Source organism: Sturnus vulgaris, chromosome 7, assembly GCF_052056855.1.
Source record: "Sturnus vulgaris isolate bStuVul1 chromosome 7, bStuVul1.hap1, whole genome shotgun sequence".
Classification (NCBI taxonomy): domain Eukaryota; kingdom Metazoa; phylum Chordata; class Aves; order Passeriformes; family Sturnidae; genus Sturnus; species Sturnus vulgaris.
The window spans coordinates 34,037,206-34,056,079 of record NC_142249.1 but is presented as its reverse complement, the minus strand read 5'-3'; the positions used below and the strand labels follow the sequence as shown (position 1 = coordinate 34,056,079).

Below are 18,874 nucleotides of genomic sequence, written 5' to 3'. Positions count from 1 at the left end.
GATAAGTAATTTGAATTAAAAAAAAAAAAAAAGAAAGAAAGAAAAAAATAGCCATTCTTTCCTGTGTAAAAGGGTTACTTCAAATTAGTCTGCAGCTTTAAACCAAACTGGTTGTCTTGCTCTTGGCTGAATAATAAGGAGATGCGGTGACCACACTTAGCTGTGCTGGCTAAATGTTGCCTTGGAATTTGTAATACTGGGGGAAAAGATGCCTGCATGAGGCTTAGGATATTGCCCAGCAGAGCAGCTTTGTGCTGCAAGAGCTGCTGTTAGGGTTTCTCAGAGATGCTGATGTTCATGTTGGTCATCAGAAATTTCCTTGGTAGTGCTTAATGAAAACAAGGCTCCCCAAAGCCAGAAAAATGAACTGGATGGTATCTTTTTGAATTGAAAAGTAGTTGCATTATTAAAAAAAAGTATTTACAGAAGGAATTAATTTACAAGATTAATTGCAAGATTAATTTGCAAGATCATTGCACACGTGTCTCTTTAATTTTTTTGAATCTTGATGTATCTCTGGTGTGATGATTCTCCATGCCTTTCAACATGGTTTTTCCTTCTGTTTTCTAGAGTTTTATATTTTGGAAAATAACCCTGTGTTGAAAGAAGTTGTTTTCAAGAAAAAGAATTACAAGACTGAAATCAAAATGCTTCACATTGAGGATTACGGTAAATCTGGCAAAATGTTTTTTTAGCAAGCAAAAAGCTTTCTTACAATGTTACTGTTTTTCATCTGTGTAACTACCAGCCTTTAATGTTTTGCTCTTTTCTTAAAAGAATTCCCTTTACAGTTGTCACTGCCAAAAGATTTCACGGATCGAAACCAGTATGCTCTTCTATTAATAATGTAAGTATCCATTTGGAATAACTCAAAATAATAAAAAAGTGCTTCATAGAAAATATTTAAATCTGAAGTTAGTGGTTTGTGGTTTTTTATCTCCTGTAGGAAAAAATACTTCATGGATTTGAGTTGAGAAATCAAAAGGCTTGTTCTAGAGAAGATTTTGTGACAGATGCTGTCTGGTACAGATGCCTGGGTATTTTTTGAGCTAGTCAAACCTGAGTGTGCTTTGCTGTACTTTCATGTCTGAAACTGCCGTTTCTGATGGTGTAGCTTCAAGTAGTCCTGCAGTGTTTCCTGGACTCTTGCTGATCCTGCTCACAGAGCATCTCACTCAGAACATGAGCTCCTTTTTATCCCTGAGAGAAATGAGTAGAGCTTCCAAGAGGGGCTCAGTTGAGATGCATAAAGCAAAACTGCTTTAAGGAACACCAGAATGAAATAAAAGTTAGATTTGATCATCAGTGGTTGAAGGCATGATAGCCATGATCCAAAGACTGTTGATTTTTGTAGAAAAGCTGCATGGGAGGAGGATGGTATTCCCTGGAAAGCTGTGCTGTTCATTTAAAAGGAGATGAGGTGTGTGTTTCTTGCAGGGAGGCAGCCTTTAAGCTGTGTGTCTGCACATGTGTAGCAGAGGAAAAGAACAGTCATGAGTGTGCTTGAAGCCTATCTGGGAAAAGTGGTGATGGCCATCTCAGGGCATCACTGCTTTCTCCACTCGAGCTCAGCATGGATGGAGAGAGCTTTCCTGGACCTACAGAGCCTCTTCCAGGCCCAGCTGGAATGAATTGATGTGAATTTCAGTAACAGACACGTCTGTGTAGGAGTGCGCTGCTAAATTCATGAAAATGCAACATTACCGAGCTGTGTCACCTGGAGCAGTGACACACTGTCACCCCCTCAGTGACAGCACGGAGCCTTATTGTTAGATGTGAGGTGTTTACAGACCTGAGCTGCTGCATGATCCCAAATTCCTCTGCTCAGATCAGATAATAGGACAGAAAGGCACAAACCTGCTTATTTCTAATCCCAGTTTGTGCTTTAAAACTCAGAATTTTCAGTTGTAGTTATCTGCTGTTGTGGCAGCTTTCTGCTTTAATTGGCTCACGAACATATTTTTTGTTCTCTTGTGGAGAAACGGGACACATGGATTTTATTTCATCTTTGCAGCATTTCCTGGCATGATCTTGGAGGCATGATTATATTTTAAGCAGCTCTTACTGGAGTGCCAAAGGCAAACTGACTCTGTGAATTGACCCCAGCAGCACTGCAGGGACTTGCAAACATTTGCGCTTGTTCCTGTTTCTGAGAGCAAGGAAACACAAAGGTGTTAGCAGTGCAACGCTTCCCTTTTCAAGTATCTAATAAATACATAATCTGCCATATACAGCTGTGGTAAAATATGGGGTTATAAACTCGTGCAGAACCTAGAGAAGACAGAAGGGAAAGATCAGAAACCTGAGAAGTCCAAGGCCAGAAATCACAGGAAAAGGAAGAGAAAAAAGAAAAAAAGCTAAAGAAAATACTATTTTGAATTGTTTTTCGGTATCAAGAGTTGAAAGAAGTGAGAACAGTGTTGAGGCAGGGGCTGAATTTAAATTACCAAAGTTGTTGGTACCCAGTGAGCAAATAACGGGGCCAAGTCATGATTATGTTATTATCATGAGTATGATTATTATTATCATGAGTATGGTTATGTTTTATAATTGTTTTGGGGTTTTTTATGATAGGCATATAGGACAAAAAAGGAAAGTCATCAACTTACAAATACAGATTGTTGTATCTACATTTATAGTATGAAGACTTTGGTTCTTTTAGGCCAGATTCTTATCCTTGAAAACTGAATTCTCAATGTTAGTTTTATCAGGGATTTTTTTTTAGAAAACTCTACACACTAGAGAAAGTATGAAATTGAAAATTTTACATCTGTCCTGGCTCATGTACTGTAGCATGTTTTGTGTCTTCCCCTTCCCTAGAAGAAAAAGAAGTTACATTAAGCTGTATTTCTTCAGCTGCTTTTTACAGACTTAAAGCTAAGGTTGCCAGCAATCCCTTTTGCTATTAAAGAGGTCCCCAAATGAAATATAAAACTGCAAACTGTCACTGAAATTATGGGAGGTTCCCTTGTGGGATGATTATTCGAGCCTAATAAATTCTGCCTAGCTCTTGAGAAAGAATGGTTGGATATCTGTGGGCATATAGGGGGTAATTTCTTGACCCACACGGCTCCAAATTGACATCCTAAGGTTTATTTCATGATCAGAAGTACTACTTTCAGAAAAAAAGAGAAAAGTATTCAGGTCCAAGGAGAACATGTAGCTTTTATAGAGAACATTGATTAGTTGTGTAGATGATATAATTTCCCAGATATTTGACTTTTCTGAGTCCCAGAGTGGTACTGTTGGGACTGATGGAGAAACTGTTCCTACTGCCAGCAGTGTTAGATGAGAATTGGGGGCTGATGACAAGTGCTGTCTTTTGTACTGTTCAGCTGCTCCTGCTTTCTTTCTTCCATTCTCAGCCATGATATAATTATCATTATATTCCAGCTATTGAGAGAAAAACCTTTGAAAATGAATGCTTACCAATGTCCTTGGTAAGAATGTTGCTTTAATTGTATGTCCATTTTTTTTGAAAGGAGATTCTATAAAACATCTTTATCCAGGCAACATGCTTTTAGAAATATAAAACCGGAAGATACAAGAACAGAAAAGTGGAATATTAGCAAAGAAGTGGGGTTTGCTTTACACCCCAGTAGCACTGCACTTTGAGGAAGGAAAAGAGAAAAGAGGGAGGGAGGAAGGAAAGAAGGCGTGTGATGAGTGATTTTATGATGGGGATGCGTTTGGTGTGATCTGTTGGGGTTTTTTTTCAAATCACTGAATGCTAGTAGCCATTTCAAAGGTGCATGACTATGAAAAGGCTTCTGTATTGATGCAAGGATGTCTGCAGGAAAATTTGAACTTCTAGCACATGGCCTCTGGGTGCCTGAGTGTTAAGGCTGAATCCTGGAAGGAAGCTTGTACCTCAGGAATCTGGTCCTGGTGTGAAACCTCGGTGTGAACTGAGTACAGTTCCATGTAGACTCAAGCTCAACTTAAGGACCAGGACCTGATTATGCTGTAACCATCAGCATAAAGATTGTGTGAGCATTCATCCATTAGCAGCTGCAAAGCAAGCTGCAATACTCAAATAGTAGGTCATTGTATTGCTGTGTTAAAATTTATGTCCATCTGGATGGCTGGACTGTCTTAACAGATCTCGTGTAGAAACCAGTTATGTTGGCTGGCACTCTTTTTCTTTCCAGAATTGTGATGAGTAGCCCATAAAATGTTAAATAGATTAAAATGCTTTCCTTTCTTCCATTTGTTCTCCTAAACCACTGATAACATTTCACACTCAGTTTCCTTCTGATGTAATACACACAGTATCTATATATTAAAGAGCTGCATGGTAATTGCCTGAAAAAGTGATTACCATCTCTTTTCTATATAATTAAGATCAAAGTTTAAGTTTCAGGTCCTTGATTTCCTCATTATGGTTCGCCTTACTCATTAAAAAAGTTGGAAGATACACTTCTTGGTAACATACAGGAAATGATTAAGTAAAGACTCTGGCATTTAATCTGGGTAATAAAATCAGAGTTGATAATCATTCTTTATTTTGCTTTGATAGTAATTAACCTCCTTCCTTCAAATGTGTAGATAATGTATCTTAAATATCAGTATCTATTATTTAATGCCATTTAAAGTTGTCCAATATGTAAGTTGATATTTTAAAACTGAATCATAGGAAAGATTGTTCTGGTATTTGAGGGGGGGAAAAACCCCTCAAAGCATTCTTCAAACTAGCACTGAATTGTCTCCAAGAGGTTTCTTTTTGTTTGTTTGTTTACTTGTTTTCTTATATTTTGGTCATAAGCAGGGGTTGGTTTACCCAGTTTTGAAGTGATGAAAGTTTGAGGCCTTGCACAAACAATCAAAACTGTTTATGCCCCCAGTGAGTGCACTCTTGGGACTGATAGCAAGATAAGGCAGTAGGGTTGGAAAGTGAATATTTTGTGCAGCTTCGAGAACAAGCCATTAAAAGACTAGAAGAAATATAGAGAGGCATAATGCAAGTATTGGGAAATATATATCTGCTGTCTCCCTGTGGAGGACAGAAGCACACCTCAGATACAGCATCATTTCACAGTGGCAGCTGAAGAGTAGAGAGACCTTTTGTTGCTAATGGGAGTTCTGATATATACCTCAATGGAAATAACTTTAAATGCTTATCAAAGACTACATATATAGACATTCTTGAAATAAACTAGCCACTGGAAAATTGTTTCCTGAACTAATGCATGAGACAACTCATCATGCAGGGCTGGACAAAGTGTAGTGTTTAAACTGTGGGCCCAAAAGTAGCCCAGCTATGACCTCCAAAAAGGAGCTTGAGAAACCATCACTGTCAGTTCTCACCCCCTGAGAAACTTGCTGAGGTTCTGTTTGATGTTCCTTTTTTATTGGAGAAATTCATTAAGGGTATCACTTTTTGATTTAAAACACTTTTTGGTTTTCTGTACTTTCTGGCTTAGAAAAAGGCTTATAAATGTAATGGTTCTTCTCCTATTCCTAAGTGTCCAGAAATATAACGTATCTATATCTATATACACCAGATGTATGTATAACCTAGAAATAGAACATATATAAATCAATTGTGAACACTGTGTTGGTTTTGTTCTCATATTTAAAGGGAGGAAAGCAGGCTGACTCATGATATTTTCACTTGTGTGGAATGTGTCAATCTGTTGGAAAGTTACCTGGTCAAACATGGATATTTCTGACATATTCTTGTGGAAAGTTGGAAGAACTTACAAATAATTGTAACTGGTCTGAGGCTCCTCTTATTGGAAGTAATGTTAAATACCTTGTGAAAACATCTGTTTCAATATGTAGTGCTTCTGAAAACCTTGCTCTGTGCAATGAGCAGAAATTGGAAGTATTGTTCTGCTCCTTATTGCAAATAATAATATATACTTCCTGAATCATGTATTTTCTGCAAAGCTCACTTGACAGTGTTTCCAGACTCATTGTTTTGCAATGTTAGTAATTAGTGTAATCACAACTAAATTGGTTAAGCACACCAAAAAAATGCCCTTCTTTTCTTTTTATAAAGCTAAGTAAACCTGATGTGCAAGATAATGGTAAATCAGGCATAACATGTTGTGGCTGAGTCTGTAACCAAGTAATCCTGATTTCAGTATATGATATAGCAACTAAATAGATAGGTCTGACTGAATTTGAATTCATCATATGCTTGCTAATTAACTGAGTGATTACCTTGAAGATGGTCTATGTTATCCACAGCAAAGCCAGATACTGAATCAGCACATTCTTGTGTTTATAAGACAGTACTTATTGAAGGATATTTTATCTCTCTGTCCTCCCTAGCGTTTACCATAAGTCTATTTGGCAAAATAATAATTTCTGTCTTCATCTTTCTTTCACCTTAGACAGGATATTCCCACAGACCATCCAGTTTAATTTCCATACAGCCAGCACAGACACTTGTACATTTTAATTTGCATTCCACTGGCAGATGCAGCTTGCGTAGGACTATTTTGCATTTTGTACAACTTCATGGTAGCCTGTTCTTTTATTCTGTGTTCATCTTGGGGGAAAATAATGACAAACTTCCCTTTTAAAACTGACATTTTATTTTCTTTGTAAGGAAAATAGTGCATTTGGCTTCAATGGAAAATCTTATTGTTCTTCTAGAAACTTCATTCTCCCATTCTATTTCACCTTTTGTGTTGTAAACCACTTTTTTTTTTTTGGTCATAAAATAGACTTATCACTCCTGCCTGCATCCATTTCTTCCTATGAATTTGGATGTAGAAAATACAATTTTCTCCAGTGTATGCTTTAGTCTTCTTTGTACTCTATTTTAAAAAATCTATTCAAGGATACAATAATGCAATTATTTTTGTTTTCTCAGATGACATCCTTCTTAATAGTATTATATATCCTACAAAATGGTAATCAGGGTGCTGAATAAATTTTACCTTTTTGTGTGTTCAGTGAGATTTTACAAATTCTGCATGAGCCTTCTCAGAACTGAGCTAGCCATTAGTGATTATGTTTGGGGGTTTTTCATTCACTTTTGTTATAAGCAGCACCACCTGCTTTAATTTTCTGTGTCCTTCAATCAAAGTGTATTCAGGTTTTGGCAGCACCTCAGCACAGTGGTTATAAAGTTAAAGAAATTATTTTGCTGCAGGGCTTGCAGCTCTAATGGGATGGTATTGATGGAAGTGACAGTAGCTCAGCAGGGTTGCATAACCAACTGAACTCTGCCACGCAGGTTAAATAAAATATCAGAGCTCGGCACAGTGCATCACATTGTCAATAGCCTTCGTTTGTGTCTGGTGTGTTGGTATTTGCAGTGATGAAGCTCCAGGCAGCCAGTTGGTTACAGATAAGTTTCACATTGACTGGGACTCAGTGCTTGTCAACTCTGATAATGTCATCGTAGCTCGATTCGATGGCAGAGGGAGTGGATTTCAAGGCCTCAAGATCCTACAGGAGGTCCATCGATGCTTAGGATCAGTGGAAGTGAAGGACCAAATAGCAGCTGTAGAGTACGTATGTGCAAACTCTTCTCTTTCACCCTGCCTGCACCTGGATGAATGAGCATTTGGACTAAAACTGCCCAGAATGTTTCCTCTGCTTTGTTAATGTTTGTTTTTTAATGCAGTTGCAAATTTTGAAACCGTAATCCTTCCATAGCAAACAGCAAGTAAAAAATCAAAGGGGTGTTTTGGGGGTTTTCTTTGAGTTGTGCTTCTCTTTGATAAACTTGTCCTGCTCTGTGTAATCCAAATATGCCCCCTGAGCTAATTCATATTTGTCTATGTTCTGTAGGTAAATTTCTTGCTGTCCATATTAATGTATAAATGCATTTGTGTTACAATATTTTAGGTCTATACCATAGGATACTGCTCTCATTTCCACCTCAAAGTTCTGGGGTAATCACACAAAGCAAATGGAGTTCTAGTTGTGTACATGAGAGCAAAATTTTGGCAAGTGCCTGTTATTTCTCATTTGCATTATCATTCTTATACTGATAGAAGTCTACCAGCTGCAGAAAAGAGTAATTTCTATCAGTGGAGTAGTCATAGCTTTGACAATGCTCCTTACTCAGGGTGCACATGTCAAAATGGCTCATACTAACGTCTGGATGACTTTTTCTGGGGTTTTCCAGGAAAAGACAGATTTTAAGCCAGATATTTCTTTGTCTTTTGAAAGGGATTGATGCTTCAACCATTCCATGAATAAGCAGCTCAGGTTATTTCCCCTCAGGTTATTCTGTCTTTTCTGTGTAAAATTCACCATAGATGATTAATGGCCTTGATGAGACAATTAATTATTTTTATAAATACCTAGATTCAAGAAGTTCTATTCATGTTTTCTTCCTTTAGCTGGTGCTAGGCACCTGGTCAAAGCTAGTCATTTAAGCTGTAGTCAGTGGAAAATCCTGGAATTTCTGAAGGATCATCCTCCCCAGACTGAGAGAAGTTTCCAACATGTGTAGGAATGCTAAAGGGATCTCTCTCCATTAACTGAAAGGCAGATGTAAATGGATAGTTTAGACAAGATGCTTAAGTTCAGATATCTAAATTAGGTGAGATGGGCCAAACACCAACTATTTCTCTTCTAAAAGAGGGATTAGGAAACAAATCACATTTCCCAGTGCTGTACTACTTGTATGGATGTAACTTCTTCTACCTGATCTTCATGTATGGCAATTCCTTAATGCACAAATAATGTTCTTTACATACTACATTCAGGAAGTAAAATCAACCATTTTACTTTGCCAAAATTAAAAAAGAAACTTTTTTTCCTTTCAGATCACTTCTGAAACAGCCCTTCATTGATCCTAAGAGACTGGGTATATTTGGAAAGGTAATGTGCAAAAATAGCAGGCTATATCATTATGATTCTTTACAAAAGGGCTGTCAGTTCATAATATATTTATATATTTTCCTAAGAAAATTTCAGTTATTAAAACAAGAGAAAATCTATCCATAGTTTACTGTCTGTTTTGTACTTTTTTTTTCTGTATTTTTTCTCAGAACGGATATTTAAGTCAATAAAATCAGTTTTATGATATAACCCTATTAGCATTTCAGAATCTGAAGGAGAAAGTATTTGTCAAAAATTCTGCTTTTTGCTGTCTTTAGAAATTTTTAATAGGGACTTGGTCTTAGTGAAAGCTTGTTTCTTACAGTTTTGTATTTGGGCTGCAGTTAAATTGACAATGTTGTCCAATAAAATGCAGGTTTTATATCTGAATGTTTTACTGACCCCTGAGCTTAGCTGAGCACCTACCCTGTGGTACTGTCAGCAAGTTCCTTGTTGCACCAGTGAGAAATCTTGCCTTTGTTATTTTATCAGCTGCATATCATTGCCCCTAGCATGAGATACTACGAGGGAAAGGCTCAACTTTTAGTAGCAAACTAAACAGCATTTTACTGATATCTATTAAAAAGCAGCAATTAGAAACACCACACAACTGCTGCTTCATCTATGAACCAGCATTGCAACCTTTTAATTTAATTTTTTTTTTATTAAAAATGAAGCTATTTTCTGCCTTTGAGCTCAAAGCAGTAACAAGCCCTGATCAAGTACCCCCCAGTCATCACTTTTAGGAGCAGCATGTATTTCACCATGAAGTGCCTTAGTTCTCAGTGCTGCTGAGTTGCTGCAGAGCCTCGGGCAAGTCATTTAACCTGCCAGTCTCAGTCTGTCTGGATGCAGGATGAGGAGATTGACATTTACCTCCTGCATGGTAGCATTTTGAGGACTGGCCGATGTTTGTGACTGTTATTAACATTTCACATGAACATGACCTTCCTCAAAGATCTGAGCTCCTGCTGCACTCCTTGGGATAAGAAAGAAATTCTCACTGCAAGAATTTCACTTGGGTCAAAACCAGTATTTGGGTTGTAAGGGAGCAGCCAGAGATTTTCCAGCTGAGGATGTACAAGCAGGGCCAATTTCACCCACCAGGTGATCGTGGCACACACTTCTATTCAGGTTTTAATGCCTCTTACCAATGTATATGAAAGTACACATGCATAGAAGCATCAACATTTCTCCATCTCCTCTTCCTCTTGCAATCATTTGATTGAAAGTCCTGTTTCTGGAATGAAGTCCCTAAGCATCCAGAATTGCTTGGTTTTGACTGCAGAAATTCTTTTCATTGCTACCTGGAAATTCCCACTTGTTTTCTGCGAGAGATTCATCAGTATCATTTTTCCTAAGAGTGATGTGATGAGGCAGTTACTGGAGAGAATGCATGTAACCATGGCTTTACATATCTGCCAGGACCTACCCCCAGTTTTCTTCTCTTTCACAAAATATTATTGATTACCCTGTTCCTGCATTTATTTTCTGAAAGAGGTGTTGAGGAATGAAGAGTAGGAAATTCAATATGCTTTCAACACTGCTTTGAATTCAGGGAAATTTCCTCTTTCCAAGTTAACCTTTCAGAGTTGTTCTTTTACTGTCAAAAGCAAAAAAATAATAAAATTTAAAAGTCGGTTTTATAATTAATAATAAAAAAATCTATTTAACAGCTTCTAAGGGTTAATTGTATTTTCCTCTAGTCTGCTTGTTTCAGAATCAATTAAAAATCTACTTTAAAACTCATTTCTTTTTTATCACATACAAGAACGTGATAGGGAAACAAGTTTTTTTTTTATTTTTATACATTAAATTAGCTTTACTGATGGAAACAGAATATGCCCTTTGCTTGAAAATAAGTTGAATTTGGAATGGCTTAATGCTAATCTCATAAAGCTGGACTTATGAACACTTTCAGGGAGCTCTTTAGAGGTTTCAGAACTACACAGAAGTAAAATTCTTGTCACAATTGGTGATGTCAATGAGGCACAAGAGTAACAAGCCTGTTCAGAAGGGCACAGTGGGGAAAATTGCCAGGCAATCTGCCAATGTCCCCTTGCTTATCCCTGTGAGGGGTGCAAGCCTAAGTGATGCGTGATCCAAGGGCCTTTCTGAGCTGTTAGACAGCCAAGTGTGGTTCCATGGAGTTTGTGGTTTTATTCATGGAAGTGAAAAGAAAGTTTAAAAATGAGTTACAATTCTACAGCCAACGTCTTTCTTGAAAATATGGCAATTAGGCTGTAACCCCAGAAACCCAGCAGATGAGTGAGGCACCACATGTTCTTGTATCAGGTCATATGGAATAGCAATGGCACTGTGAAATTATTCTAAGAATTTATTTAAAACTCACTCTGTAGTGTTTTTGTCCTGAGAAGTCTGGCTGGAAGCAAGGACACAAGCACAAAGAGAGGAAGCTCCCAGGAGAATTAAACAAGCTCTTAATGAAAACATGGAATAAATAATAAATAACCTGGTTATACCTATCCTTGGATTAAAATTGTGCTGTGGAGCTACTGGGTGAGACATAAACAGAATATTAAACAAAAGTAAAAGCAGAGAAAACCCAGAGGAAGAGGAAAGCTGATGTTCTCTTAAACTCTTTGAATTATACAAATTACAGGTGCCCGCTCAGAAACTCTATCTTAGGTGAAATCTACTGCACATAAGCAGATCTGGATGGCTCTTGGCCTCCTGGGCTGAAATTTGTATGGGAAAGGAAAAACTCAGTTCCTCACACTCCTTTGAAAATCCAGCTCCTATTTAGTATTTTCGTCAGTGTGTCTGTTTCCGCTTAATATGGATTGATTGCAAAGAACAAGAAACCTCTTTGCTTATATTTCTTAAATAAGGTTAAAGGGTTTTCAAATATTACCACAGAAATCATCTGGTCAATAATATTTTTAGACATGAAGAGCAGGAGCCAGCAACATTCGTAAAAGTCCATGAGAAAACTGTAAGCACTGATGCATAATCTTTTTTTGGATCAGCTGGTGTTTTGCATTATATTTTCCCTGTTGTGGGATAATTTTGTCTTCCTGAAGTGTGTTGTGCCAAACACAAAACAACAACAACAACAAAAAAAAAATACCTGAAGAAATACCAATTTTTCAGTACTGATGAAGGGATAACAAAATGGCAAGTAGAAAAATTTGTGGAGCCCATAATATGTGAGAAAATCATCGATTTCAGATGCCACAATTCAGAATTTCATTTTCTGTGAGTCTAGAAGGATTACAAGTGTACAGAAATGGATTGCCAATGTCATTTCAAGGAAATCTGTGGTTTCAAGTTAAAGCTTTCACAAAGGTATCATGACTCTCTGGTATGAGATCTTCCAGGGGAGATGTGCTAGACTTTGGAGATGGTGAAGAAATGTGCAATACTCATTAACTGTATAGATTAAAAGTCATGACCAGGTCAATGACATCTTTATGCACCCTTAAACTGTAAAAATGATACCACTGGATTAGCACAGTGGCCTTTAGCTTTATTCTTGCTAGAATGAAATAAATCAACCAAAATTTCAATCCCATTGTTAGGGATACGGTGGTTACATTACCTCGATGATCCTGAAATCCAGCGAGCGACTCTTCAAGTGTGGAGCTGTGGTGGCACCAATCACAGATATGAAGTTATATGGTGAGTACTCCCTGCCCTAAACCTGTGTGATAGTTTATTCAAAGTACCTTTTACACATGGAGCTGCTGGTTATTTTAACTGAGGGCAGGGACATAACAATGTTTGTGAGATTTCACCTCACTGTCTTGGTCTCTTCTTTCAATGAAATTAAAGCTGACACCGGGACAGTTCACCAAAAGCCACAGCAGACATGGTATTATGGACTGCACTGATTTTGCAGTTATCTCATTTCCTCAGAATCCTTTATGTATATCAGCCTGAATCACAGGTTATTTGGTTCTGTATGTGAAGTTTTGGGCACAGGCTATGAACTGTGATCACAGAAAACTGGAACAGATTACTTTAATGGTCTGTTAGATTTTCTTTGGGTTTTAGCTTGTGCTTTCCTTTGGGTTTGGGCTTTTTTATTGTTGGTTGGGGTTGGATTTTTGGGGTTTTTTTGTGAGGGGAGTTGGTTATTTTTGGTTCATTTCTTTTTTAACTATTTAAAAGTGAGTTTAAATAGTGCATCAAAATGGTACATTCTGTGTCTCTAAACGAACATCTTGACTTCATGGCTTAAATAACTTCTGACTCTAAGTCAGAAATTATGAGTTTTTAAATAGAAATAACTTGGAATTCAGAAGGTTTGTTGTTTTGGATTTTTTTTTATTTTTACAGCATCAGCTTTTTCAGAAAGATACCTTGGGATTCCATCAAAAGATGAAATTACGTATCAGGTAAGTTAGCATAAACAAGTAACCTAAAATGACCTTTTACTCTTAAAATACAATTCAATTACAGCTTTGTGTGTGTTTGTTCACTAGGCATCCAGTGTATTACACAATCTTCATGGATTAAAAGAAGTGGATTTGCTAATAGTTCATGGGACAGCTGATGGTAAGTATTAATAGATGCAACTAATTTGGAGTCAGAGCTTCTGATAGGCAGGTGTTCAAGGGCTGATGAGGTACTATGTATAAATGTACTAGCAAATACCTTTGGAGTTTCATTTTTCCTCTGATAGGACTTTTTTCCTTTTGTTTCAACTGTCACTTCTAACTATGAGCTGGTGATGCTTTTCTTTGCTGAGGATTTGCACCTTTTAGGTGTTGTACGTTTTAATTTGTTTAAATCTTGTGGACCTCTGTGTTGCTAGGGAAAGGTACTACATGAATTATTAATGGAAAAACATACATTTTTAATGTTGTTTTAAATTCATACAAATTCTGCAGAATTATCAGTACAGCTGGTGAAGTACATCACCAAATGGGAAGTTAATCTTTTCATCTAATTAATTACAAGGTACTGCCAAACCTTCTGAAGCTGAAGCTACACAGAACCTTTTAATAGCACCAATAGTTTCAGCAGTAGATTAAGACAGAGAATGAGTAACCCAGGGTAAGTTCTAGCACTTTAGATGGAATCATAAGATGAGTCAATTGAGATAATTTGTAATTGCAGATTTCTCTGCAGTGTATTCTTCTGAACTTTCTTAACTGATGTCTAAAGAATGAGCTTTGGTGCAGGCACAAATTACAGTGATGCAAACAGCTGCTCTGTGCAAACTGACATGTCTACTTCTTTCCCAGTATTTTCTGGTGGGTGTGGGATAATAGAAAGTATCTTACACAGTCTGAAGGGATGAGTGCCTCTCACTGGTGAGGGCTGAGCTGACAGTGCCCATGCACAGCCTGGTGCCAGCCTGTCACCCTTGACTTGTCAAACCCGTGTTATGGATCCAAAGTGCAACCAGAGGGGTGCAAACCCTGTCCAGTGCTTCTCCCCAGAGCACAGGAAGGAGGGATGAAAATATTCTGGGTGACTGAGCAGGCATGAGGGGCTCAGGCTTTACTGATTGCAACAGGCAGCAGCAATTTCTGCCCTTCTGAACTGAGCACTGGAGGGAATTGGGGCTTTGATAGATGTCTGAGCAATGCAGGGTGCTCTGGCCTGGGAGCCTGATTGTCTGCTGCCCCTGCTCAAAATCACATCCAGTGACACTGCCCAGTCCACTTGCAGCCTAAACTCTGCAGGGTTAGGACAATGGTTTTGCCACACAAAGGTCAGGTTACTGATAGGTTCCAGAAAGTCCCTTACCTAAAGAAGAGTGGGGTGTAATGACCCTGTGCAAGCAATAGAAAATGCAATGTGCTTTCTTTCAAGCAAATTAGAAAATGCCACAATGTTCAAACAGAATGGCTTTACCCATCTCTAAGCTATCACAATATGTGTAAATCAAGGGTAAACAGAGGAGTCCTCACTAAGTGTCTGGAAATTGTGTCTTCCCCTGGGGCTGCCAGCTCCTTCTCCAAACCTCTGCTGTAACACCCTGTCACTGGTGGGGCTGGCCTTAGAGATAGTCAGCTTCAGATCCAGTAATTACAGAGCCTGGAAATGTTTTCAGCCAAAGCTGTGTAGCAGATAAGTGTTTCATATTAATGTAGCTGTTTCTAATAATATCAAATGTTTTCTTGCAGCTAAAGTTCACTTCCAGCATTCAGCAGAACTAATTAAGCATCTAATAAAAGCGGGGGCTAATTACACTATGCAGGTATGTGCACCTGTGGCTTTTCCTATAAACATAGTTGAACATTTAACCTCTTGCTGCTATTTCTAAACTGCAAATGACCCTCTCTACCACAAAACAGTGGTATTACCTCAATTTGCAGTTAGAACTCTGTTTAATCCCGTTTTTCTCACTGTTAGTATGGATGTCAGGAGCTATATCATCTTGTTCTGTATCATCTTATTCTCCTGGGCTGTTTCTCCTCTCTCTCATCTTTCTTTTTTCCTGTTTATCCTACCATTCTATACAGAGTGCTCTGGAATCTGTAGCCACTCTTTGTAATGTGGAGATGTCACTACTTTGGATCCCCTTTTATCTAAAAAGTATTAGATCAAATGACAGTAATTTCCCCTTATTTTCAAAATTTAAATTTCTTGATAGAGCACAACAGAGCCTCTTGTCAAGGCACGAGCTTGCATGGGACTCATCTGGAGCCCATGGATGCTGCTGGCAGAGGATTTTGATTGAATCAGTATCTCCAGATACTCCTGATGCTTGTTGGTCATTGCAAACCTCGACCTTGCTGGGCTTAGGTGATCCTGTAGTTTGCACTGGACTGTGAGCTCGTGTCAGGGAGGAGGTGGCAAGAAGTGGATTGGTGCCACTTGAGCAAGGGAAAAGGACTTTAAATGCAGAATCTGTTCCTGCTGCCCGTGGTTGCAACTGAGGTGATGTGAAGGTCTCTGGAGAGAGGATGAAGCAGGAGTGACAGAGCTCTCCCAGCAGAGCCCTGTTGAGCTGTTCTCATGTAACCTTGTGATAACCTGGGTTTGAGGATGCAGCTGAAGCTTTTTGCTAAGGCCTCCTCAGGTCTCTTTTCTTGTGGCCTGGGTTTTTTTCATTCAGCCTGCAAACGTTTGCTCAGCCTCACTTGGGAGAAATTCCCAGTGGTATTTGTTTTAAGAGATAAAAATGCCCACATCCACCCTAGGAGAGAGAGATGGGCTTTAGACCAGATAGGAAGATGTGAATACAAAGGGTTTTTGCCTAACACTTAGAAGTTGAAATATTGAGAGGTCCCTAAAAGCGTGAGGTAATTAATCTCATGGATGTTAATGGGATTTGGATGCCTAGACACTATTGAAAATGCCAGCTAAAGCCAACTGTTGTAAGCACAATGGCTGAGAAAATAAACTTTTTCACTTCTGCAGATCCCACTGCAGTGCTTGTTTTATGTAAGTTCAGATTCTAAGAGAATGAGTCTTACTTTGGGTTTTATTAGCTTTTCTTGATGCCATAAAACTAATGTTATCATCCTGTTGTCATCTAAAACATGTTGAAGATCAGAGAAAGAAAATTAGAGTGCTAAATATTTGAAAAGCCTTTAAAAACTATTCACTTTTTTTCCTTTCTCCTCTGCTAGATCTACCCGGATGAAGGTCATAACATTGCTTCTGAGAAAAGCAAATATCACCTTTACAGCACAATCCTTGGGTTTTTTAGTGCTTGTTTAAAGGAGGAGACACCAATTTTACCACAGGAACCTGAAGAGGATGAATAAGGCAGCCTATTTGTGTAGTACTGAGGGGGACTTACTCTGCGGCTCAATAAAACCTTAAATAAAAGTGACTGTAAGATTGCAGATTCTGCAGAAGCTCAAGGGCAGCTAAAGGATACCACAGTGGAACAGCACATTTACAGACAATGAGCTAATAAACTGGAATTCGACTACAAAGTCCAAACGTATTACCAAGGGACAAAACCTTTACCTTTGTGGAAGGTCAACAGTTGGTTACAGTTTCCTGGAAGAACTTAGTTTTGCATAAGTGTAGGGTTAGTGCATGTTTGTTATGTTAAGCCTCACTGTTGGTTCTGTAAGTGGTTGCTTGTTTTTGTTTGGGTTTTTTTTTTTAATTTAAATGCACATCTTTATTCATCTTTGCATAAGGCACAACCTATCATAAGTATTATGGCCACTAATATTCTAAAAGGTGAACTGCAATCTAACACTGTAATGTTACAATAAGTGCAATTCTTCTGCTGTCTATTACACGTAAGAAACCACAGAGATAATAAAGGGCACGATATTTTCTCTAGTTTCTGCTGTAAGGGGATATTGTCTAGTGCATCATATAACATGGATATTGAAAATTATTTCCCCCACACAATTTCAGCATTTACAATTACTGTACCTACTAGTAACCAATAGGGGACTTTTTGGTGGTGTGCTCTTGGTCTTAATGTATATACACAGCAATCCCTAAGCAGAAAATCTTTCTGAGCTTGAAGAAATATTTTCAAGATGTAATTGACAGCTGTATTTAAAACAATATCTGCAATTGAAATCATTCCCCAGTACAAAATGTATCTATTCTTTCCTTAAAATATGTTTGAGTTGTGTTTTGGTATTGTTTATGGTAGTTAATAGTTTGCTGGTTACACTCTAATTTTAGAATATGCTACTTTGTCACATGTAAATTAGACACATAAATATTAAATTATAGTTTCAGATAAAGACAGTTTATTAACCATGTATAATGCCATTGAGTAATGCTTTACTCCTCAGTGAAGACATATTTTGTATAGTGCATCTTCCTTTCCTCCCGTCTGGTCTCAGATGGGATTCTGATGTTCATCAAGTTGGTGACATAGCTCAAACACACATTAGTTCTTATTCCAAGGCTGCTCATTCCAGCTCCTGCAACAAGATTTAGTTTCAACAGCATCACAGAGGAATGAAATGTTTTTCATTCAAGGCAAAGGAAGATCTGACAGGTTAGATTTTATTATTTATTCAGAGGGTGAGCCCCTCATGCATCCATTCATTTGCCAGGGAAAAGTACAGCAATAGAAATTGAAACTATGAAATAAACAAAGCAGCCAGTTTGGGTCTGCAGGATATTAACTCTGATCACAGAAAGCAAGAACAGTGTTGGCTTAATCTGAGATATCTTCCTGAAGGTATGTGGAAAATCCTGACAGATGCTGTGCCACTTATAGGGTAATAGCTGTAGTTTTTTTATTTCTGGATATGTTCCAAATACTTTCCTATCTAATTAAGGTTTAATTTCTTGCAAGACTAAAAAGAAAGTAATTTTTGAAGGTAAATATGCTATTTAAGATGTAACGTTCTGCACATTTTATGAGAATGGGAATTGTTTTTAATGTAATGAAAAATCACCTGAAGCTTTTTTACTCATCACTTCCTTCTGGAATATTTTCTTTCACTGTTAGGATTTTTTTTTATGATGCAAATAATTAATTTGTCTAAAAGGCGTGGTTTTATTGAACACTGAGAAGTCTCTTGTCTTTTAATGTTCAGTATTTCTCTTGTTTTGTTAGCAATGTTCAACTACTTTTCAATTAGTTTAATACAATTTTAATGTGCAATGATATCTTGTTTGGGTCCCAGTGTCACCACAAAGTATGGCTTTGCTTTGTGGTATTTATAGGACATATGGAGTACATATGTATAGTGTAGGTAGGGTATAATTTATGGGGGCTGTGATGTGCACTACAGTAAGATCACACAAAACAACAAAAAAAGTAAGAGCAGAATTCAAACAAAGTTCTGCAAATCTGTTTTCTATGGAGGAACGTCGTTTTCAAGTCTTCTGTTGGCTGGGACTGCTGCTTTGTGATTTTATAAATTACACCCATCACTCAATAAACGCTCACCTGACAATGCTGCTGCTTCTCCTAACCAGACATGGTGAATGAGCTCATCCAGCTGAGTTCAGCCAGGTGGTTTTTCCCAATTTCAGCCAAATGCCCATGCAGGAAACACAGGCTGTGGGTGTGTGCTGAGCATGGGCTCGGCGTGTGGAGGATACGGGAAAAAGCCAATTCCTCCAAAATGTGCTGGTGTCTCTCTGCAAAGCAGCCCCTCCATGCTCATATTTGCTGTGTGTCACATTTAGCTGTGTTCAGTTACCTGCAAAAGGAAGCAAA

General features: G+C 38.0%; 1 protein-coding gene across 3 annotated transcripts in view; it reads left to right on the top strand.

The window, feature by feature from the left end:
* Window positions 1–18,612, top strand: part of DPP10 (dipeptidyl peptidase like 10) — a 428,896-nt gene extending 410,284 nt beyond the window's left edge. For all 3 annotated transcript variants that reach the window (XM_014870838.2, XM_088168348.1, XM_088168347.1), the window contains exons 18-26: window positions 571–669; window positions 778–847; window positions 7,275–7,469; window positions 8,739–8,793; window positions 12,336–12,435; window positions 13,096–13,154; window positions 13,242–13,314; window positions 14,895–14,968; window positions 16,347–18,612. In XM_014870838.2, the coding sequence (XP_014726324.2) occupies window positions 571–669; window positions 778–847; window positions 7,275–7,469; window positions 8,739–8,793; window positions 12,336–12,435; window positions 13,096–13,154; window positions 13,242–13,314; window positions 14,895–14,968; window positions 16,347–16,484 (863 nt within the window). In that variant the 3' untranslated portion in view covers window positions 16,485–18,612. The remainder of the gene's footprint in view (window positions 1–570; window positions 670–777; window positions 848–7,274; window positions 7,470–8,738; window positions 8,794–12,335; window positions 12,436–13,095; window positions 13,155–13,241; window positions 13,315–14,894; window positions 14,969–16,346) is intronic.
* The last annotated feature ends 262 nt before the right edge of the window (window positions 18,613–18,874 follow it).